Source organism: Callionymus lyra, chromosome 6, assembly GCF_982586985.1.
Source record: "Callionymus lyra chromosome 6, fCalLyr1.hap1.1, whole genome shotgun sequence".
In the NCBI taxonomy this organism is placed as follows: domain Eukaryota; kingdom Metazoa; phylum Chordata; class Actinopteri; order Syngnathiformes; family Callionymidae; genus Callionymus; species Callionymus lyra.
Window position 1 is genome coordinate 33,165,667 of NC_141823.1, and position 24,064 is coordinate 33,189,730.

General features: G+C 40.3%; 1 protein-coding gene across 1 annotated transcript; it reads left to right on the forward strand.

Annotated features, from left to right (window-relative positions):
- The first annotated feature begins 86 nt into the window (after positions 1-86).
- prtga (protogenin homolog a (Gallus gallus)) lies at positions 87-21,164 on the forward strand. The gene is made up of 19 exons (XM_087792851.1): positions 87-214; positions 795-1,097; positions 9,129-9,273; positions 9,419-9,552; positions 10,099-10,395; positions 10,470-10,629; positions 11,073-11,320; positions 12,278-12,442; positions 12,829-13,134; positions 13,908-14,096; positions 17,328-17,423; positions 17,504-17,690; positions 18,446-18,573; positions 18,651-18,821; positions 19,359-19,526; positions 20,003-20,126; positions 20,200-20,332; positions 20,432-20,545; positions 20,626-21,164. The coding sequence occupies exons 1-19, from the start codon at positions 148-150 to the stop codon at positions 20,998-21,000; spliced, it is 3,510 nt and encodes a 1,169-aa protein (XP_087648977.1). The 5' UTR covers positions 87-147; the 3' UTR covers positions 21,001-21,164.
- The last annotated feature ends 2,900 nt before the right edge of the window (positions 21,165-24,064 follow it).

Below are 24,064 nucleotides of genomic sequence, written 5' to 3' on the forward strand. Positions count from 1 at the left end.
GGATGAAGTGATGATACCAGAGAGAGAGAGAGAGAGAGAGGGAGGGGGGGAGGGAGGGGGAGAGCAAACCTCAGTCTCTCTGTTCAGTCAGTATCAAGTCAGCTCTCGTGCTGAAGAGTCGCTAGTATGTTCTTAACGTTGTGATAAATGGCGCTTTCTAAAGGGAGTCTACGGCAGCGTTTGCTGTTCTTGTTGGTTTTTCTTCCGACCTCAGGTGAGTCTGTTTTATTTAATGTTCTCCTGATGTAAGAGTGAAGACTCTGAGATAAATGACGCGCATCTTTGTGAAAGTGAACAACTCAGAAGCAACAATGTCTCCAGTGTTGGTTACAGCTCTGAAGCTAATCTCTGTGTGTTAAAAATACTTCTAGATGTGAGAATACTTGCCTGGTTAAGTTTGTGGTAAACACACAAAACTCGGACTTCACTATTCAACATGGAAATTGAATTGATTAGGAATAAATCAATATTATTGAATAAATTAATTTGCCTCACCATAGACTGTAAATTGTGTTGATTCTTGTATCAACAGGATTCAAGTCAAACGTTATCAATAACTTGTTATTCCACTTTGTAATGTGAGTTAAAATCCCACCTCCAGAGGAAGAGTGAAGCTGGTGACGTTGATATTAAATGGATTAAAGTTGAGTGTCAATACTTGAGGCTATGAGATTAAGGGTGGATTTATGTTGTTAATCTTGGGTTTACTTTGACATTCAGATTGTTACAATGAAAGATGTGACATCATGTGTTGATGATGACCTTATCCCTGACCATGTCTCTCTCTTTCACAGGTATTTTATGCTTTAGTGAGTTATTTTTTGTCAAGGAGCCCCGTGACGTCACCGCCATACGCAAAGACGCCGCGATCTTTGACTGTCAAGCGCGAGGAGAGGCTCCTCTTGATGTTAGGTGGTTAAAAAATGGAGTTAAGTTGATGGGGAACGATCGGGTGTCGCTGCTCCCCAATGGCTCCCTTTATATTTCGGAGGTGGAGAGCAGAAGAGGAGACAAATCAGATGAAGGCTTTTACCAGTGCCTTGCTCAGAACAAGTATGGAGCAATCCTGAGCCAGAAAGTCCAACTGACAATCGCGGGTGAGTATTGCAAACCTGGGATTTCTGTCCATGTCTTAGGAAGTTGTATCGTTGAATGAATGAGTGAAGCTGGACCTAGCACCATGAGCCTTAGAATAGATACCGCTTGAAAGGCCAATTGGTGTGCTAATGAAAACAGCAGCAGATCTGAAAGGTTAGGAGCTGTCCAGGAGCCCGCTCTCCCAAGCTAAAGAGCAGATGACCCCTATTCAGAGGCTCGGCCTTTCATGTTATTGCACTCTGATCGCTGGAGGAATTGTTCTTTTGGAATTCTTCCTCCCTCAACGCTCTGTTGGTTGGCTTCGTGGTTTATGGTGGGGGGAGGTGGAGAAGCTTCAGGCAGTGTTAAGGCTTATCTCCTCATCTTACCCACAGGCCATACATCTTGCCATGCCACTTTAGGAAAATGTTTAAGCTATCTTACCACAAGCAGTGTGATGAGGCCAGTTCATTTATGCTCAACTCAGTTTTAACATTTAGTCTCAAATCATAACAGAGTTATCTCAAGTTTAAATAACACTATATTAGAGTAGAGAACACCAGGACAGTGGCAAATATACACTTCTTTATAACAGGCAGAAACCTCAATCAGAACCAGACTCTGAGTGAGGATGTTCTTCTGCTGTCTCCAGCACGTGGGAGAAAAGAGAAAAGGGATAGATAATAAAGCAAAGGCAGAGAGATCAGGGGAAGCAGACTCCAATGCGAGGCGATTGAAAAGATCCTGGATCTGGTGCCACTATCCTGGCAATTGTGTGGTAGATTCTGGTCCACCAGCATGCTCTGGAGGTGCTGAAAAAAAGTTCAAGGGCTGCAGGGGAGAGGTGAAGTTAGAACAATATTATGTAGTACATGCATACATTGCTCCGTCCACTTGCTTAACATGAAATATTTTTTTGATTAGGAGGAACAAAACCTACACACAAGAAAAAAAATTCAAAGTTTGGATTACGAATGCTAGTGTTTTCAGTGGGCGGGGCTTAAGCACATTTTCCAATGTAAATAATTAAATGAAAAGAGAGTTTTGTACAAACAGACACATACTGATGAGTACAATAGAGGTCCAAGATCAACTCAAGAAACACTTCACATTAGTTTCCCTTTAAATAACAATTACAAATACATGAGCGAAGAAATTACAGTCCACTTAAACATAACTGACCAACTGGTTTCCATTTTGAAATGAACAATTTTATTCTGTAACACAAATAGAAAACAAACTCTTCCTCCAGCTTTATAAACTTCCCATAGTATTAAACAGACAAGTTGAATTGCTGGGATCTATTTTTCCTTAATCAACTGTAGTCTTATTTCAACTGTATAGTGTCTTGAGATAACTTTGTTATGATAAGACACTTTAAATAAAATTGAATTGAATTGAATTGAATTGAATTGAATTGAATTGATAAACACCCCAGTGCTCCCAACTGTGGAGCATTTTTAAAATCAATTTTATTATTGACTGGTGGCTAGTTACATTGTTCACACAATTTACAACAACTTATTTGACTCTTATTGCCAACGTAAACTTTGACATAATTCAGTCATTTAAAGGCCAAAAACGTCTGCAGACCAACCACATGGTGATGAAAGAAGTTTTATTAATGGATTAAACTGATTACCTGCTATATGGTCCAGAGTTAAGAGCTGATAAACCTCCCAGTAATCTTTACTAGTTTGTTTTAAAGTGACTGTTTAAGCGGCTCCAGTTCCTTGTGGAAGCTCATAAAATTGACACATACCTGGGAAATGTTCAAGGGTAGAACGAGGAGGCAACAGTGGGGTTTGTTTCAAGTATGGCTACAGACAGATACGCACACATGTGTGAATTGTTGTTTTCCAGTATTACCGCGAGTGTCCAAATGACCAGACTTTATTGCAGGTCCCACCAGGTCAGTAGGAGCCGGGGGCTTTTTCACAAAGCTTTTTTCTGCTTCACTACTTGTGATCAGCTTTGAAAAGGCTTTTAATCTACGCTGCCCCCTCTCTGTGCCTTTTAAGAAAAGTTTCTTTGATGCAATGATTACTGGTATTGTTGAAGCACCCAGCCTGAGAAGAACAATGAATCTGTCTTGGATTGTCATGAGAAAGAAATGCTTGATGCATGTATACTTGTCTGATTTGAGCTGCTTGGTGGTAGGAAAATACATTTAAAGCACAATGATAAAGGTGATAGAAGATGTGGCCTTGATGAAGTGGAATGTGACACACGAGCTTCACCATGTGACTTTTGTCAACAGACTTTAGATTGATGTGAATAGCTTTTCCGCCTGTCCGAGCCTCTTACTTGAGTTATGGACGGATAGTAAACACATTGTTGGTGGATTCACTGTCAGTTGTTGCCCGTCATAGCTATGTTGTGGTGTCTGTTTGCTGTTTTTATTAATAAAGAACAAGTCATTAATTCAGTTTAAGCAATACTAGCATTTATTTAAATAAGTAAGTAATTTGTATTTATATAGCGCTTTTCCAGACCAGAGTAAATAAATAATCCGAGTCAAGCATTTCCCATTAAACTCAATGCTTGAAAAACATCAAAGGTGATCTCCACCAACATGATGTGCTGCTCTCCAAGCATTAATTCACGATTGTCATGTGTTGTTTCAATGTCATTCATGAACTTATTTACTCAAGTTCCTACTGCGTGGTGAACATTTGACTTGCCATTTGATGGTGTTCATGTTTTCTTCTATCCAGAGTCTGTGTAGTCGAGTTAAACCTGCTACTAAGTTACTCGAGGGTTATTAGACTGATCCAAAACCTGGGTGCAAATAAACTGTATTTCTCAAAGTAGCTTTTCGGTTTATGTGTTTGAGTGTTCATGCAGGAAGGAATCGCCTCAGAAAAGTACATGCAATAACATGGTATAGCTGGAGGAACTAAAAGCGCTCGAATGAATGCTGATAACAGTTGGCATCTTTGCTCGGTGCTTCTGCGGGGTGACATCTCCACAATGTATTTGTTTTAGCCACTTACAAAAGCTTCATAACACACAGTCAGTACAATATAAGTGGATAGTCACATGTGATTGTTTTAACCTAAACTATTTCTGTTTTTCTTAATGCCAGGCACCTGCATGGATCTATGTCACATGTTGCATCACATCCTCAAATAAATGTGATGCCTTTAGGGAACCTGTGCATTACATAAAAGTTGCCAAGTGGCACATATTAAAATCCCTAAAAAGACCAATGTAAACTTAGTAAAACTATGAACTGATGAATGAATAATTGAAATGTTCTTTACAGAGATGACTCAGAGACTGGAATCTTGTTTTTCTCCTCTGCTGGACACGAAAGGTTACCATGGTTCCCCTGAACGGCAGGCTCAGAGGTCAAAGGTCCCCCTAAATGGTTCAATATATGCAGGCTGGTGAGACGGGCCACAGAAAACTTTGTGGAGACTTTCTCTCATGATTCAGGGTTTTAGTAAGTTGTTACTGTAGTAATCTTGGAATACTCCTTTAAAAGGATTAAAACAACTTCTGATTTCCTTTTTTTAAATGTGTCCTTTGTCATTTACCTGTTGACCAAACATCTTGACTCCAGAAAAAAAAGGTTGTCTATGTTTACTGATGACTTCTTTAACTACATGTTGTGATCAGGAGATTAGGGACAAAGGAGTCACTGTGTGGCGAACGGAGGGTTCACTGTTGACTGATTGGAAAACTTTGCAGCAGAGATAAGGGATAGAGGAGGAGGGGGTGCATTATCCTTCCAACATTGAGACCCCCATTACGAGCTGCTTTCAGGGATCATGCTGCTCATGGGAATAGGTCTTTGTTTAGCTAGGCCAGTGGTCACTTGACTGTCTTGCCGCCTGTGTGGAGCTGTTGCACATCTGCCAACCATCTAGTGATTGATTTGCCCACTGTTTTTCAGCTTCACATTCTTCTTCTTTTCTTATCAGCCACTGCTTTTTTCTAGCGACGTGCTGATGTTCAGCGGGATCAATGCATGAAAGCTCAGAGTTTATTTATTTTCACAGTCAAGCTAGAAGAGCTTCTTGAAATTTTTGTTTGTGATGTCGCAGTGGCTTCTTTTCCTGATTTGTTAAAAATGATCTGTGCTGATGACAGCATCAGTTTAGTGTGCAGCTGCAGGAGAAGGTGATCAATTTTAATGTCTGCCTTTAAAGATGGTACCCTGGAGGGTGACTTTGGATGAAGATGAGCACTCCTCAGTTCTGACTTGTTTAACTGCAGAAATAAAACCTAGTCTGATGTGCTCATATGAAAACTTCTCAAACACTGTGGAGTTGCTATTTGCCGAACAAATCACTTAATGTTATCTCTTTCTATTAGGAAACTAGGAAACATATTTTAATTAACTTTTTAGGAAATGTTGATAGTGGTACAAGGACTTCTTTAATTTGTATGGCCTCTCACCACTGATGCTTACATGCTCAGCATACAATGAAATCACTAACTCAAACACCTTCCCTGTAGCTGTAGTGAATGTTTAATTTTTTTTAATTTGAGTTAGTTATTTGTGCATTATACCAAAAAAGGCAGATTACTATCATATATCAGTACAAAACTATGTACTTTTGATTGATTGATTGATGAACATCCTAACAAAAAAAATGTAATTAATACGCCTAGAGTTTACTAAACTGACTGTGGCTGGGAAACTGACCAGAAGAGAAGGCTGAACTAATTCCTGGTATTTGTAAGGGGACCTTTGTTTGGGCCTGACCTGTCCACTGACCTTCAGTTTGTTGAGCTGCAGGAATCAGCGAGCCCATCTGGTGCAAAGTAAAGGACCGTGTTTGCTAGAAGGCACACTGGTCATTCAACTCTCAGTGTTTCCCTCATACGTCTTTTCTTTCTTAAGATGGAATTCCACAAGGTAGATTCTCATCAGGTGTGTGAGCTTTTCTTGTGTTCACCGATTGAAATTTACCTAACAAGCTGACAAAGTACTAATACATCCAGCACATAGACAATATTTTGTATTAGCGGGAACTTGCTTTTAAATTAATTAACAATTAAGAATAAACTTGTTTTATTTGAGGATCAGAGAGAGAGAAAGATGGGATGTAAATATGCACATTTCACCTCCATTATCTGATCAGTTCATTCTTTTTAATCAAGCTGCACACATTAGATACAAAACATTAAATCATTTAAAAGCTGTAAGAGTGATGCAGCACTTTTCATGGTGGTAATGCATGTGTGTGTGTGTGTGTGTGTATGTGTGTATGTGTGTGTGGGAGGGCCTGATGGGGGCTGTGCAGGATTTGTGGATGTCAGAGGTGAGAGGTGAGATTGCTGGACAAGGCAGATGGTCAGCGCTGCTTTTATTTGTCGTAGAAGGAAAGTCCAACACATTCTTGTCATTGGTTTGGATTAATGCAGAGTATGTTATTTTAAAGGTAACATTCCAACTGAGGGCTATATTCAGCTTGTCTGTTCAAGACCCTTGTGAGGTAGAGTTCATTCAATGGCACGTTAATTAAAAGGTAAAAGCAGATAATGAGTCATAAGCAGCTCATTGTGTTTGCTTTGATAATTCTATAAACATGTTCCCCTCCGGCAAACATCATCGCTCACAGATGAAGGTCACTCCACTCACCTCTACTGCCAAAGCATCCCATGTAATTATAGATTTCATGAATTAGTGGTTTATCAATAATCAATGATCGGCCTGCTGTTTGTCAGGCCCACATCATTTGCCTGAAAGTAGAGCGACAGAGGATCCCAGCAGCTCATCTGCTCTCGTGCCCCGCAGTCACATCACTTCACCACACTAATGGCATTTTTGTAGAAGCCTGTGTTAACATGGGGATCGAAGGGTGGGGGTTGTGTAAAGTTTAGGGGTGGAAGGGTGTTTCGCTCCTTCTGTTTCCACATCAAACAGCCAGAGTGGATCTTACAACATAAATAGGGAGCGCAGCTCAGGACTAATTTGATTAAATGTGGCTGGGAAATGTGGGTCACAGGGAGGAGTTTTGTACAAACCTTTTACACTCCTATTCTTGCTCTTCATGTCATGTTAAAGCTACACGTTTACTCATTTACAATACCCTGCACCAGCCTACTTAACTTTGAATTTCAAAATTCTCATTTAATCATTTTCCTTTTTATTTCCCATCCTATAATATTTCTTCTTCATCTTTTCTATGTATTTCTCCTTCAGTGCCATGTGTCCCATCCTTCTTTTTATTTTCCATCTTCATCATATTCCCACTGTGCTATCATTCCACCTTCCTTGCATATATCCTTTCATTTTTAAGTAATATTCTCTCTTCCCACCCGACATTTATAATGTAATCATATAATTATCACCAGACAAAAAAGGTTCAATGCATGCGATGCCACACTGGAAGTGTGCATTCATGACAAAAACTTCAGCTGTATCGATAATTCAGTTTTTCCGAGTTTAACAGTTGGTAGAAACGCAAACATATCCCAAGCTCAGGCTCTATTTTCTTTTGATGTGTTGCCTAAATACCTGCAGTTGTGTATAAGACCTGATTGTGCAAGTGTGTAACAGTCAGGGGTCTTGTGTTGATTCGCACCACAACATCTGCTCACGCTTCTCTACTCTTCTGTTGGAAGCCTGTTTCAGTTTATCTTAACACCACTGCAGCTTGATCCCAACCAAAAACTGTGAAAAGATATGTACAAGATATATGTGTCTGTCTCTGGACTTCATTATAACCCTGGAACCATTAAGTCAAGACTACTGTGGCCAATTACGTTGGTCAGGTCAGTCCTTAGAATGCAAATTGATGAAAACTGATTTACAGAAATGATTTTTTTTTTGCTGAGTTACTTCCGCTCTTCTTGATGTCCTTCATTACAATGCTTGAATGCTTAACGTAACCTTGTAGAGATAGAGATATATGTCTTTTCAGGATGTTGTGTTCTTGTTAATAATTCCAAAAAGTTTGTGTTAAAAAGTCTAAACTTAAAAATCAGCAGTTTGTAATAAAAGTTTTGTAATAGGAGCAATGTTGATTTACTTAGGCTTGTTTTTTTTCTGTGTTTTAACATGAATGACTTCTCCACACTTTTTTCTAACCCCGGTATGTGCTCTCTATCACAGACAAGGGTGCAATTGATTTCTCTTAACAAATGATTGACCTCAGGCATCGGCAACCTTTTGAGCTGAAAGGGGGGATGGTGGATCGGAGTGTGACCTTAGTGGCTTTTAGGACTTTATAGCCCTCCAGGAGGATCTGTTAAATAGGGTGTTTATTAACGAAAAAGAGTCAAAACGACTTTGAATGATTGTGCATCAGCTTGTTGTGTTCATTTGCTTCTTAATAAATGGCCTTTTTCTGTAATTTGTTGCGAGTGCAGTCCAGTTGGAAAGTGTACTGGTGTGTCAAGGAAACTTTCTCCATATCAAATGTTATGTTTATCTCAACATTCAAACATGACATTTATTTTACACATGATACTGATTTATCACAATAAATATGTGTCTTAAACAAAGGAGCACAATTGTTCTAAATATTAGCAGCAGGTTAGTTAATTTACATTCAAGCAGTGCACAATTGGTTTGTTTGTTCTTTGACTCAAAACATGAAGCAAGACAAATTTGTGTCAAACCAATCAGCATATGATACTCTTGCTTCCTGTCGCCATTCAATGGAACTGTAACCCAGAGTTTCCAAACTTTTTATTTTATCCCACAAGGCAAAGCGAATCATAATAAATTCATTAGAAAGCATATTTTCCCCCTAGAAACCATTACAACCAAACCAAACAATTTGGGACTTATGGTTCACTCTGGTGTTTCAGTAGCAGAAGTTTGTCTTGTATTAGTTCCACATTGTTGATCTTTCTGTTCTACACATTGCTTACACATCTACACACTGGCATGGACTGTTGAGTTAGTTTTATACAATAGAGATGCCACAGGAAGCTCTCATCATGAAAGTGGTTTCCTTAGGCACCAAAGGTGACTTGTTGTTAAAACATGAAACACAGACCCACTAACACATACTGTATCTGTTAGGGTTTACACAGGTTTCTTATTATGTATTTTAATTTCATGCTCTTTCCCATGTTCACAATAGGCATCCTCTCATTTGCAATCCAGCCGATGTCCGTTGTGGTAGCCGAAGGCTCCGTTTCCAGGTTTTCGTGCAAAATCAGTGCACACCCTCCCCCTATTATCACTTGGGAGTTCAATCGGGTCACTTTACCCCTGGTCACTGACAGGTATGCACACACATTTGTTTCTGTTTAATTCTTCCTATTTATCTTTCACATAGATACTAGACAGCCTATTTCTTTCAACCGACCTGCATCTATCAGCAGGTTCAGCCAATATCTGTAGAAATAATTCTCTCCTCATGGTCTCCAGAATCACAGTCCTGCCCGGTGGTGTCCTCCAAATTCATGGCGTACAGCGTGCGGATGCTGGTAATTACCGCTGTATTGCCACCAACATTGGCAGCCGACGCAGAAGCTCAGAGGCGACGCTGAGCGTCACTGCAGGTTTGAAATCATTCCAATACTTTCAACTAATATCACGGATGGTAAAATGTCAAACTAGCATTAAATGAAATAACTACTTGGTTAAGAAATGAGTCAAGGTCAGTGCTCAGGTTGTGAAAACATTTAAAAGTTTATTCTTTCATGTACTTTTTGAGACCAAGATAAGTATGGAATGCATTCAAATCTTAATGAAGTATGGAACAATTCTCAAGACTCAAAACTCCCAAAAGCACATTGTCTTGTTTGATAGAAAATACATGATGGGAGTGAACAAAAAAATGGGATAACTGGTTGGTATTGGAACGATATCCAATAGAACCGTGTTGGTTGTAATTTGAAGTTAAATCAATGTTTGTTGTTTTGTTCTAACCAAAGTTTTTTTTACTTCTGTCTTTTGTATTCTTGCCAGCAAAACATAATATGCTATAATTAATGTTAAGTTAACATAAATAACTCTTTCTTTAATAAGCTCAACAGGTACCAGAAAAGTATGCAGACAAGTATAGAGCTGAACACTGACTACTATTCCCATCCGTACATTTCTAGGTCCAAACTCTCGCCTTCCCCAGAAGCCACATATTATCGCAGGGCCGCAGAACATTTCAGTGTCTTTGCACCAGAGTGCTGTTTTGGAGTGCTTGGCCACTGGACATCCACGACCCATCATCTCCTGGAGCAGAGCCGACAGCAAGTCCATTGATGTTTACAACACCAAAGTATTAGGAAATGGAAACCTCATGATCTCCGACATCAAGCCACAGCATGGAGGAGTCTATCTATGTCGAGCCACAACTCCCGGAACTCGGAACTTTACTGTAGCCTCTGCAAACGTCACAATACTAGGTAATACATTTGTTGTTCTGCATTTTTTAACAGGTCGGTTTTTACCGACATTCATGTTCTCTCTTATTCTGTAGCGCCTCCTTCCTTGGTGGAGTGGCCAGAGAGCCTGACTCGTCCACGCGCAGGCACAGCTAGATTTGTGTGCCAAGCTGACGGTTTTCCAACCCCTCAAATCACTTGGCTGAAGAATGGAGAGAAAATTCACTCAAACGGTCGCATCAAGATGTACAACAGGTATGTCTCTTCCTGTTTTCACACAGTAGCCTTTGTAGTTAAAGGTGTTTTCACTGTATGAACTTTGTTTGCAGATTGAGGAAATTATCCTTAATAATTAACTAGCAGAGAGGAAACTGAATTATTCACAAGAGGCGGTTTGGCTTTCCAGTCATTTGCTCATTATTCCCCTCCTATTCTTTGTTAGTAAGTAATTTAGTGAGTAATTTATATTTATACAGCGCTTTTCCAGACCAGGGTCACAAAGCACTTAAACAGTCAAAACAATACTCAATAAAATACATACTTTAAAGGTCAAGATAACACTGAGAACAACACAGGAGTCTCAGAAAATCAAGGAAAAGCCTGCACGAATAAAACTGTCTTAAGATGTTTCTTGAAGAGGTAATTAATAACTGAGACAAGACTTGAGAGCTTCACATGCCTGTTACTGTGTCCTACAGCAAACTGGTTATCAACCAGATCATTCCCGAAGACGACGCCATCTATCAGTGCCAAGCGGAGAACCAGCAGGGGTCGGTTCTCGCCACGGCGCGGCTCATAGTGGTGATGTCGGAGGACCGCCCGAGTGCCCCCAGAAACATCAGAGCCGATACGGTATCCAGCTCCGCCATCCTCCTGGCGTGGGAAAGACCGCTCTACAACTCGGATAAAGTCATTGCTTACTCTGTGCACTACATGAAGGCTGAAGGTGAGTTTGGCTTTTATAGCTATCAGTTACACAACATTTAAACTTAAAGACTTAAGTACGAGAGTGTTTTTTATTACTTCAACTTTATCCAAGAAACATTTCCTTCACCTCTGATGTTGGTATTACTACAGTTATGCTGCAGAACATAAAGTAAAATTATTCACAAACAATGGTCCTCTGTGGACCACCAAGATGTGGATCTCCAGGAATCAGGGCCCCTAATTTAGGCTGGGAAATTTCAGGATGCGAGCAGATCTATTCAGGAAGTCAAGGGTTGTAGTGTGGCCGCAGAAAAGCTTTTTCCTGTTGAGCTTCTCTGGGAACTGTTTCTTTTGACAACAGGAGTCATGTCCAAACAATGCCACGTTTCTCCAGATTCCAGCTCTTTCAGACTCTATAATGCAACCATTGACTTGAACATGGTTAAATGTACATTATTATTTCACAAGGTAAAATGAGCACCTGCTAGATCTGTTTAGCTATGATGTGCTAATCATTTTGAACAAAAGGCCTCTGTCTGGATTTTTTGCGCTTGATTCAGATGAAGTGACACAGTCTCACCAGTCATGCACTGCGGAGAAAGGCTGTCCATGGACATTGATGGAGTGTGCGAGGGAACACTGTGCACCTGAGGTTGCATGGAAGCTGTATTGAAAGGGAAAGCTAATTAGCCAGTGTGATAGAGTGGCCAAAAGTGCATTTCCTGTGTGGGCAGCAGGAGGGTATGAAGTGGACAGGAAGGACTTCTGAGGAGGCATTCAGGAGATGAAGAATTGTTAGATTTAGAGGACTACATTAAGTAGATAACAATCCAGAACTAGATGTCACATATCATTTCTTTTTTTGCACAGAAAAGTCAGGTATTATTCTAATTAGTATGAATCAGGACACAGTAACTAGCTGAACTTTCACAGAGAAGGAAATGGTTTCAGTTCTAATTTTTTTTTTTTTTTAAAGGATTAAACAACGAGGAATATCAAGTCGTCATTGGAAACGATACGACTCGTTACATCATTGAAGACCTGGAGCCAGCACGCAACTACACCTTCTATGTGGTGGCCTACATGCCAATGGGAGCCAGTCGCATGTCGGACCACATGTTCCAGCACACACTGGAAGATGGTGAGACAAATAATTGAGTATCAAAAAATGCACATTTTGATCAATGCACTCAGAAGATTTAATGAATTTAATCAAATGAAACACTAAATCCGCCGTCAGATCCAATACAGTCTTGAATCACTTTGACTTACTGACAAAAATAGAAGTTTCTAACTAGAAGAGGGCTGGTCTTTTACAGACATCGCTTCTGGGGCAGTGTAGAGTAAAAAATGAAAAGTGAAAAATACTATATTTAACAAGTGTTGTTCGTCACGGCACTGCAAGGAGCTTCACACATCTGCCGCTAACAGAGACCGCCTTCAGTTTTAGTCACATTTTGTCGAGTCATGCATACAACCGCAATATATCTTGAAGGACTTCAACGACTTTGTTGGTTCTCGCCGCAGTTCCTCTACGTGCCCCCGAGCTCAGCCTCACGAGCAACAGCCCCACTGACATCCAGGTCTCATGGCAGCCTCTGCCGGAGAAGCTGAGTCGTGGTCGTGTCACTGCCTACCGCCTGTTCTACCGCACCAGTGCCGAGAGCACGGCCTCACAGGTGGAGCTACCTGGTGGGACGACAAAACATCTTCTGGAAAAGCTGCAGCCTGACACCATCTACCTCCTGAGAATCGTAGCATCCACCAGTGTGGGATGGGGGGAGCAGTCAGCCTGGACTTCCCATCGCACTCCAAAGGCCTCAAGTGCTCGAGGTGAGAGACAGTGAAGTCATTTCAATGTTTGATGTAACGGAATGTATCATGATTTGATTCATACACACAGTGTGATTTTAGAAGAGCTAGTGCTTATACTCCTGTTAAGGCCTTGCATTTGTTACTCAGTGACCTTTGCACTCCACTGTTGGCGGGGATCCAGTCATGGATCACAAAGGGAGTGACTCAGGCCTCCGGGTGGGAAAGAGTATATGACTGTGGAGGGCTTCATCAGAGCCATTCATGAGGGGGAGGGGAGGATTCATTTTCCCTGCCCATCACTATTGGCCTCTGTCCTCACTTCAAACTAGAAAATCAGCTCATGGCAAACTCAACATTCAAAGCTAGAGTGGAAATGTGTGAAACTGCTCCCTTGACAAGCCTTTCCAGGTCTGTGATTAGTGGGAAACAGCCGGTGAAGCATCAGAGCGAAGTTTTACGTTTTCAAAAAACCTATTTGAAAGACCAGAAGAAAAACTTCCTCTAGGAATTCTGGAAGCAGATTCAGACTTTGAGGAAATCTAACATTTTTTAAGGAGACTAAATCTGTGTTCTTGTTGTAGATACATCACAGCTTTTAACAGATAATTTAACCAAAGATTTAACCAGACGTTAAATAATGGACTTATTTAAAGAGAATATTCTGAAATGAAGTGATACAATTTTGATTTTTTTTTTTTTAAATATAAAAAATCTGAAAGATTATATCAATCAATAATGACACTAAATGTTTATGAGCGAGCATTGTTTAACACTTCAAATCTTCCCCACAGTTCCTCTGGCACCTGAGTTACATTTGGAGTCGCTTAACTGTACTACAATAGTAGTGCGATGGAGACTTGCTGCCCGGAATTCAGCTAGCCTGCAAGGATACAAACTTTTTTACCACGAGGAAAGCCGCTCTGAGAACGCTCCGGTCCAGCTCCGGGCCTCAGACAACACATACACGATTGGAGGACTTGGTGAGTTGCACTTTTAACGGACTTATTTCATCCTTAACTGCAAGTGCTTTGAGATAATAAGTACGTACAAATTTCACTTGATCAAAACTCTTCAAACGTCTGTTTCATTTTTGGTGAAATGGAAAAGAGTCTCGGGCTCTGTGCTGGACAAATGGACATGTGTGGTTGGGGGAAGACAGGTCAACCAGGTGGCCAGCAGCTGACTTGTAAATCACACATCTCTGCTGGACAAGGAGCAGAAGATTAGAAAGTGTTAACTTACGTGAAAATACATTTACTGCTGCTACTGTACTACAGTAGTAATACAGGCAGCATTAAGGATGTGTAAACATCTAAGTTTCTGGTTAATGAAATTAATAACTTCATACATTTTCTTTTTTTCTCATGAAGGTTTAAACCTTTTGACTTTCTTTTCCATCAGTGCTGTCAAAACCCATACAAACATCTTGTGTTAAATGAGAAGAATAATCCATTTGTTGCAGGGCTGGAAAATAATAGTTTTATTGTGTTTTACGACTCCTGCCTCAGTGTTGAAGAGCATTCATATCAAAGTTTCGCTAGCTTTGTGCTGAGCTCCAGAACCTCAAAGACAAATGCAAATGCATTGCATGATTGATAGGTCTATGGTCAAAACAAAGATTTTTCTTCAGTCCTATATATTCATCGGTTACAGATCTTTTTTTCTCGAGAGCAGAAAGAAAGTATTGAGGTGACAAAAGCAGCATCACACCTGTGGTGCGACAACACCAGTGAAAATCCTGCTGTGCCTTTTTATACATCAACAAACCCTGAGTGTTTATGGCTTCCTATTCACAACATTGGCGAGTATTTTAATCCAATGACTTGGAGAAAAAAACTATTGAAAGTATTAGAAACACACAGCAACAAATATTGCAAGTATTAGTAACACATTGAAAGCATCAGTAGAAAGCGTGTAAAGCAGGTTGTATGTTGATCCACAGGTGTCATTCTTATTTAGCTTCTATTTTCTAATGTTCTACAGGGTTTGTGTTCAGTTTCTGCTGGTAAACTAAACTAAATTGGACCTAATCCTACCCCAAATGGTCTTTCCAATAACTACTGCCATACTGTGCTCCTTCCTCTGCCAATAACATTGATTTTTACAACACTCACTGTGACAAAAGTGCATGCTACTGATTCAGCGTTGTGTACAAGCTGTTCAAGGACATGGTTGTAGCCATTAACACTTACAATACAAACCTTTTGCTGGGTAAAAATGATGTTACACTTCCTCATGTGTGTGTTCCTCCCTTTATTTATGTCTATAGCAGGATCAGCCACTCTTAGTTGAAATACTTCTGTATCTCATACCTGTAGGCACCTGCCAGACCTGTAGATTGATCTTGAATATTGTGGTTCTGTATTTCTGTGCACATCTGAAGTTCCAGCTTTTGGTATGCATGTTTGGTTTTTTCCTGTTACATGTATGAGAATTAGTTCTATGAGAGAGAGCAGGAGAGGGAGGGGCTAAGGCCCAGGATGATAGATGCCGGGGTGTGGGTCCATGTGGGAGTTGACATTTACGGCCCTGTTCAGGCCTGACTTGCTCTGGCCTGGGGGGCCTCTCTCAGGGCAGAACAAAACCTCAGAGGCCAACAGGGTCTGCATTTTGGCTTTAAAAGAAAAAAAAGGGGCTGACCACAAATGGCTCAAATATGCCCTCTAATACAATCGGGTAAAATTTATGGTGGAGAGGCCGTGTGAAATGTATCATGTCAGAGGACACAAGTGTGTCTCACCTAAGGAATGTGACCTGGAAAGAGATGAAGGAAACTCAAACTTCTTCAGTGTTAAAATAAATATAAAGGCAATCAAAGGAGCGTTTTAAAAAACATCCGTTTTGGTTTGTTTTCATCCTTTTCGGGGAAGATATACTTTATTTAGAGTAAATCTGAAATGTGAATGAGTTTTGTAACTAAACATCTTATCGTCTCTTCTCATTATCTCACTTCCTTTGCTAAGTCCACCTCCTCTAAGAAAAAACTCTACACCCCCTATTTTTGAGGGGTTTTAGCCTGCCCGGAATCCATGTCAAAGGTCATGCCCCAGATGTCACAGCTCCCCCCGGTAGAGATCCTCTTGCGCATAATTACAGCTGGCCCATTGTGTGGCGGCCTGTGCAGAGGTGCATGCTGCATGTTTAGAGGTAGAACACTGAGGCATGACAAACTCACTGAAACTTCTCAAGGCGACGTGAACGTGGTTGAGCTCAGATAAATTCATAATTTCACTAGGAACCTCTAGAAACTAATTTTCTTAAACCCGTGACCTCAGATTCTTTGAGAGTTTTATCTTGACCTGACCTGCTGGCCCTGCTTTGGCTCCACTGGGACTCCTGAGGGCTGTGTGGGGGGCAAACAACGTGGCTGAAATTCCTTATTTGCATGGAAACATTTTCTTACTTTGGGGAACAAAGGACATTCCTTCCTGTAGAAGAAAGAACCAGCAGCAGAACCAGTATGACATTGTTATATTTTTTCTGACATACCAAAAGTGTAATGTAATCAATAATTTTGTTTGTTTGCTGGCTGCACTACAAATCCTTACATTTAATAAGCTGATTTTTTTAAAATCACTGATAATGATTGTTTGTCGTTGTTGTTATTCATAAACTAGAGTAATGATAATTAGGCTTTTTGGACGTCACACTTTAGCCAAGTAGGTTTGACTGCTGTGGACCTCCTGAGGGGATTCAGTTAGTCGATTCCACCCTGAGATTCTGCATGTGAATAGAAGTGACCACACTGACCGGGCGACCTACCGTGGCCGGAGAGAGGGCTCTTTCATTTGCATTTGAAAGGTGGTGTCATGGGTGATGGATAGTGGTGATGCTCTGTTCCTCTGCCCCCTCAGTCCAGCAGAAACTGACCAAAGGTCTCCAGCACTGAGCATCTGTTACCGTCCTTACCTCCTCTTCCCATCACACCCAAAAAGCTCCCTGACCCTACACACACACAGCTACTCCCCTTGACTGGGAGGAGCAACCATAATAGCCCTGCTGGCTGGATCTTAAACCTTGATATTTAATAATGTAATAATAAATTAAAAATGATGTATTTGTGAATATATCTATGTGTATTTAATAAGACCCAAACCAACCCTTATCAGTACATGTTGTACTTAGCATTCTAACTGAATTTGTTAACCAATAAATGATTCTGAATGGTTTAAGTATAAAAATGATTGACATTTATTCCTTTTTTGTCAAAGACCCACGAAAGAAGTACCATGTAAAGCTTCTGGCTTATAACTTTTTGGGAGACGGCTACCAGGCGGACCAGACAATCAGCACTCCAGGATGTGTCTGTGAGTTCATCCTTACATGTTTTTTAGTAGTTGGGTGCAAACCTACAGATGAATAAAATGTCTGCTGTTTTTTTTTCAAGCTGTTCGCGATCGTCTCGTGCCTCCCCCACCACCGCCACACAACGTGAACGCCAAGACCAACAGTTCTACCTCTGTGCTCCTGTACTGGGGCCGACCAGCCTTCACCTCCAGCCATGTTGTGAACTACACCATCCGCTGCAATCCTGTGGGTCTGCAGAACGCCTCCCTTGTGGTCTACCTGCAGACGTAAGAGAAATAACAAGACAAATTGAAGTTTGGTTTCTTCATGTCAATCAAGTTGATTACCTAAATTCTCTGACACAAACAAGTTGAGCTTAACTGACCCTATCATTATCACGTGATCAGCTGAAAACCCACTATATTGACTTTCTCAACTTTACTCAACGTGTAGACAGATGTTTCATTACCAGATCAGACGCACAGTAATGATCTCTGACGCCACCTACTGGACACAACCCATTTATATGGTTCATACTAGGATTCACTGTTTTTTTGTTTTTTTAAAGTACTGTAGTTTGCATGTCATTTGTAATTATTATATTTAAAAGTTTTCTTGTACAAATCAGAGTATTTTATGTGGATTTGTTGGGAATACCTATCTTCTATCAACTGAGTCAAATAACTGCTGCTCATTTCCAACAACATTTCATGCCCTATTTCATCGGGATACCCTTATTTTTTCCATATAATTCGATTTTATTCAGCATCTTAAACATAATGGATAGTCATGAGCTCAATGAGACAGCAGGTGGTGTCAAAAAGGTAGAGAACAGTTACATTAGCTTGACTTCTGCAGCTTTTCATCTGAGACATTGACACAGCATTTGAAGTGACCTAGAAAGTCAACCATTTGTTCCATTTTATTTTTTTTGCTGACACTTGCAGACATAAACACTAACAATAACCTCTTTGGTAGTACAAATATGTAAAGTGTAATTCTATCAAATAAAGTCAATATTAGTTGTTATATGTCTTTGCAGGAACAAGCAGAGCATCCTAGTCCAGGATCTAGAGCCCAACACCAAATATGAATTTGCCATTCGTCTTCATATCGATCAGCTGTCGAGTCCCTGGAGTCCTGTGGCCTATCAGAGCACTTTTCCTGAAGGTAAGTTTTTATTTGTTTTTTAAAAGAGTTTGGACTCTTAAATATTTAACCTTACATGTGATCCTGCTGTCCTCCAGCTCCCACACTTCCTCCTTCCAGCGTCAAAGTGACTCTGATCGAAGAGGACACGGCACTCGTGTCATGGAAGCCTCCGGACGAAGCGAATCTGGCCGTCACTCATTACACCATCCTGTATGCTTCAAGAAATGCCTGGATTGCTGGAGAATGGCAGGTGCTGCAGCGAGAAGGTACGGCTGAGACGACTTCAGACAGAACTTGACGACCAAAACAAAGACGACATTGGAAATCAGTAACTCATTTCATTCTGTGTTGTGAGCTCCAGCTGCTTTGTTCCTGAGAGGAGCTGAGGCTGAAATGAGTGCTTTATTGGTCTCACTGATAAAGAGGAGATTGAATGTTAATGTGATTTAAACTCAGGCATTGATTTAACTTCTCTTCCAACCTGTTTAACACCAAAACCTCTTTCAGTGTGTGAATACAGTTTCTATGCTAATCAGCACAACGCTGCTGTTGTTACCTTCAGGTCACACTGGCGTCGACATTTCTACTCAAGAGACTGTTGAATCTTTTAATCAAGGCCTTGAAATAAAATTTTACAATTTCAACCACTGCTGTGTTGAACGAATATTTGAGAGAGTGTAGCAAAGAGCGTGAAGTACCAGCAAGTGTCCATAGTTCATTGCTTCTACGTATTCAACTGTGACTGTTGATTCCAACTAACATAAGCAAACAGAACATCTGAACTAAAGTGAATTTCTGCACAGGGAGCGTCACCATGGCCCTGCTAGAGCATCTCAAATCCGACCAGTTTTACGTGATCAAAGTGTCAGCATCCAACAAAATGGGCGACGGGCCCTTCTCACCGTTGGTTGAGTTACGGTCTGATCTCGCCGCTGGTCATAATCCTCGAGGCTTCTCTGGATCATCAACTGGTAAGTTAACATCTTTATCGATTTACTTTATTATCACTTTTACTATATTAACATTTAAAAGGTTCTTAATGAATGTTGTAACATTTCTCACAGTAGCTGAGTCATGACAAACTTAGTTGATTATTAAAGTTTGTTATTCTTATTTATTTAATTTTGTTGGTTATTTATTTTTATTTATTTTCTTGAATGTCTTAATTAATGTTCTTAACTGTATTCATGTTTTGCATCGTGGGTCAGAGAGGACCACAATTTCATTTATGCCGTATGTCTTAATACATGCATGTTTGACAATAAATGAACTTGAATTGATGATGTGAGAGTGAAATACACTAAAGCAAAGTTAGCGGTTCACTCACAAATTAAAACAGTAAGAAGTGGAGGAGAAACACTGACAGATGAAGTTGGTGTGAGTTAGGCTTCATCCACACACAGATCAAAGAGAGAGGTTTTCACCCACACTTGCTATCATCTCACAGGATACTCTGAGGGATACTATCACTTGGACCAGAAGTCCATGACAGGGATCACAGTGGGCGTCTGCATCGCACTCATCTGCATCATCATCTGTGCGTTCATCATCGTCTGCAGAGGAAAGAACAGGTACTGATCCAATTCAGCCGGACCCCTCACACAATCTTTGAACCATTGTTCATCTCATGTTTCCTCTTCGCAGTAAATCTTCCACTGTGAAGGTGCACCGGGAAGAAACCAACACGCCCGCCTCTGCAGCTGAGGCGGTGGGTGAGGCTGAGAGCAGTGACGTGTCAGTGCCCATGATGGAGCAGAACCACTTCCTTGATTCAAAGGTGCGTTTCAAACCACAGATGCAACTAAATTGTCGAAAACAAGCATGTTTGGTTATTTATGATGTATTTATTATATAATCACTTTTTCTTTCTTCTCAGGGTGGAACAAATCTCATCATCAACTCTCAGGGTCCGGTGCAGCCTGGAGATGAGAGAAAGAAAAGATGGTTTTCCTTCAGTAGAGACGAGAAAAAAGTCAAGAAAGCAAACCATGTACGATTAATTGCCAGCCTCAGTTTCCTGTAACATCTGTTTTAGGTTCTAATGCACTGATTATTCTGTCACGTGTGTAGAACTCCAGCATCACCTCCTTCCAGCCACAATCCACCATCTTGACGTTCGAGGAGCATCTCACCAACACCGACCATCCTGCCACGCTGCAGTCTCTGATGGGACATCCAGGAGATTCTGAGGGCTCGTCCAACAGCGAGGGTAGCCACGAGACTGGCGACTCAGGGCGATATTCACACGACGAGACGGAGATGACCATCTTGTTCTCCAGCCGGCTGCCGTCTCTCACCACAGAGGACAGCGGAGGGTCGGAGTGCAGTAGTTCTGACGACCCGTCCAGCAAGTCAAGAGGAAAGACTGAGTTTGTGGAGTTGGTGGAGACCAACAGCTGCCGTCAGGAAGAGCAGCTCAGATCTCACCCGACCTTTTCTCATTAAGTGTGTGTGTTTGTGTGTATGTGAGCTCCACCACCGATCAGTATTCAGAAACATGCCGCAAATTCTTTGTGAAACTTTTATTTTGAAAAAACAACAGAAGGTCAATTAGAGTCGGTACGGACACTGTTTTTCACAACTGTCATTGTGTGTGTGTGTGTTGTGTGAATGAAATCTCACCACCATGAATGTTGAACAGAGTGTCACGAAAGTGACGCATCTGGTGTTATTTAAGAGTTTATCACTGGAGCGAAAGGGAAATCCTTTTGCTGTTGAGCTACCTCCGCTGTGTATTTAAGAACCACTATGTTATGTTGTTTCAGTGATTATACTTCCTGACGATCTTCTCTTAGGGTCGTCCCATTTCATTTTGTTTTGATTTGCTGGATGGTTCGGGCACTGCAGCTTTCACATGAAGCATCTTGAGTTCTGCTCTGCGAACTGAAGTCAAAAATATTTATTTCCTCAGTTGATGATGATGTGTTGATAAGAAGTTTTACTGTGCTGTGTGTGGACATGCAGTTGCCCTTGCTATTCCTTTTTTTTATACTACCTCCAGATTCTTTTATTGTCTTGTTTTCCTAAACTCAGGGAAGAAGTTTTAGTACATTTCAAAGGCTGTGTAGTGTTACATGGTGAGCTGACAGGGTATCTTCTCAGTACTAAACAGTGTTTGTGTTTGTCCTTCTATGAATGTAACTTTAAATATGTGCTGCCTTGGCAGCCTCCTCTCAGGTCCTCTCACATTAGTTCGCTTGTCTTAGTGAAGAGTCACACACCTGAAGTGCTTGCGGTGACTATTTCGGTACAGAAAAGCTTTACAGTTGAACCATGTGGTGGTTCAACACATGAAGAATCATCATTGACGTGATCAATCAGAGTTGAAAGTGAAGAATTGAATGAACAAAAGTAGAAATTCTATATTTTTGTTAGAAGATTTGTACTACTGAGTACACATTGTAGTTCATTTATGTATTTTTGTTTGTCTTGCTCTAGAGTAGCTGAAGAGTAGCACTTGTCTGCAGAGTAGTTTCCAAATAGCAGCCAATGTGCAGTGGTGACTGAAACACTATTGTTTGCTATATCTGTCTCTCAACTAATCTCTGGAAGGTTACTGGAGAACGGAAATCAAACATTAGACCAAAGATGAAAATGTGGCCTTGGAGATGAGTAGAGCTCCTCGAATGAAGCCTTGCACATAAGTGACCTTGACCCGCAACAGAGTGCAGAGATTTGTGGGTTCAGACTCTGAAGACAGTGAGATTGACTGGAACTTCAGGAGTGACCAATAGATTATGCACACAAGCCAAATAATCCAGTCGCAGAGCTCCTCCAAAACTGTTGCACACAGACGTCTGTAGATTTTTAAGAGATTTTAAGAGAGTTTTTAAGTCTGTGTTGCAACAGTGCAGTTGTGTTGAACCCTTTAGATCTGCTCCCACTGATTTAAAATTAAAGAGTTTATCCATTGAACTGAGACATGAATATCTGTACTGTATATTCAGAAGACACTTCAGTGGAGCACTAAGCGGTTTGACGCAGCTGTGTTTTAATCAGAGGATGCTGATGAGGAGTGAATCATGGGAGAATTTGGAATGACACAATCAGCAAATGTTTTAAGCAAACAATTTAAACCAAAGATTTCTTTAATAATGAAGGTCACCGTTGCATATTGGCATTTAATCCGTTCCGAAACTTCCTATATATGTTTTGTTGTTGATGTACTGGTCTCTTTTTTTTCTTTGATTTATTTTTGATTCACCAGGAAAGCCCATACTACTTTTACTTCCGTATTTCAGGAGATAAGGTGCAACGGGAAAAACAAAATATACAAACAATTATATTTTAACCAAATACTTTGAAATTACAGTCCAGAATTCATTGAATTGGCCCTTTGAGCATTTGGAAAAAGTGTGTATCTGATTAAAGGCCCAAATAACTGTGATTCACCACCAAAGTACTGGTGTACTTACAATTTACTTATTTTCAGAGAATTTGAAATCAGAATGCTTGACTTTCATGTATTTGATCTAAGCCTTAGATCAAATAAATGTAAGTCAAGCATTCTGATTTCAAATGCTATGAAAATAAGCATTTAGATTCTAATGTAACAGCTGCACCCTTTCTCCTTGAAACTTTAAATAGTTGAAACATGTGGATTTAAAGGGATAAAAAAAAAACAGTCTGTGTGTGAAAACACTTTTCAGCAATAATGTTTTGTATTTATCTTAGTGTGCCGTCAGCTGCAGGAAGGAGGGGCGTGGAGGGTCAATTTCACATTTGAACTCAGGGGAACCCAACGCTACCCCTCTCTAAAGAAACGGCCACTTACACATGTCATCGATTGAATGTAACTTTTGTAATAATAACCAGTCTTTATCTTGTTATACTCTTATTTTCAACAAAATCAATGTTTTTGCCAACAATGTATAGATAGAGACTTATAAGATTTGTTAATTATTATGAAGTCTCTTTCTCCGTTTAAATAAAAAAAAATAAAAAGCGAAATTGTCTCATGTAATTTGTTTAGCAAATCTTTCACATGTGTGTTTTTCTTTGTTTCATCCTAGGGTGAAGACAGAAGAGCGAAGATTCAGTTGATTTTACATATTACAGATGTTTTATAAATGATCTTGAATTTACAAATGTGTCATCACTGAGAACACAACTTTTTTATATTATCATTCCAAGGTTAAAGTTTTTAAACAAAAGTTTATTTAAACTGCTCCGTAATAAACGACACCAGGAAACAAAAACAAAGTGCGACACGTGCTCCAGTAACAACCGGAAGTGTGGGAGAAAAAATGTGTAACATACGTTTAAATCCTAATTTCATTATTTATCCGTTTGTATTTATGTCACATAAAGTTATTTGTATTCAAACATAATCCCTTTATTAGATATATTTTCTTTTTACCTCCTTGTTTATGTTCTTGACATCAACTCCGCCCTCAAAGAGTAGCTTCGCTACTATGATTCATGGGAAATGTAGTTTAAAAAAAGATTAGATTTAGTTCGCATGTCTCCTGCAACTATACAGCTTTTAAACTACATTTCCCAGAGTGTG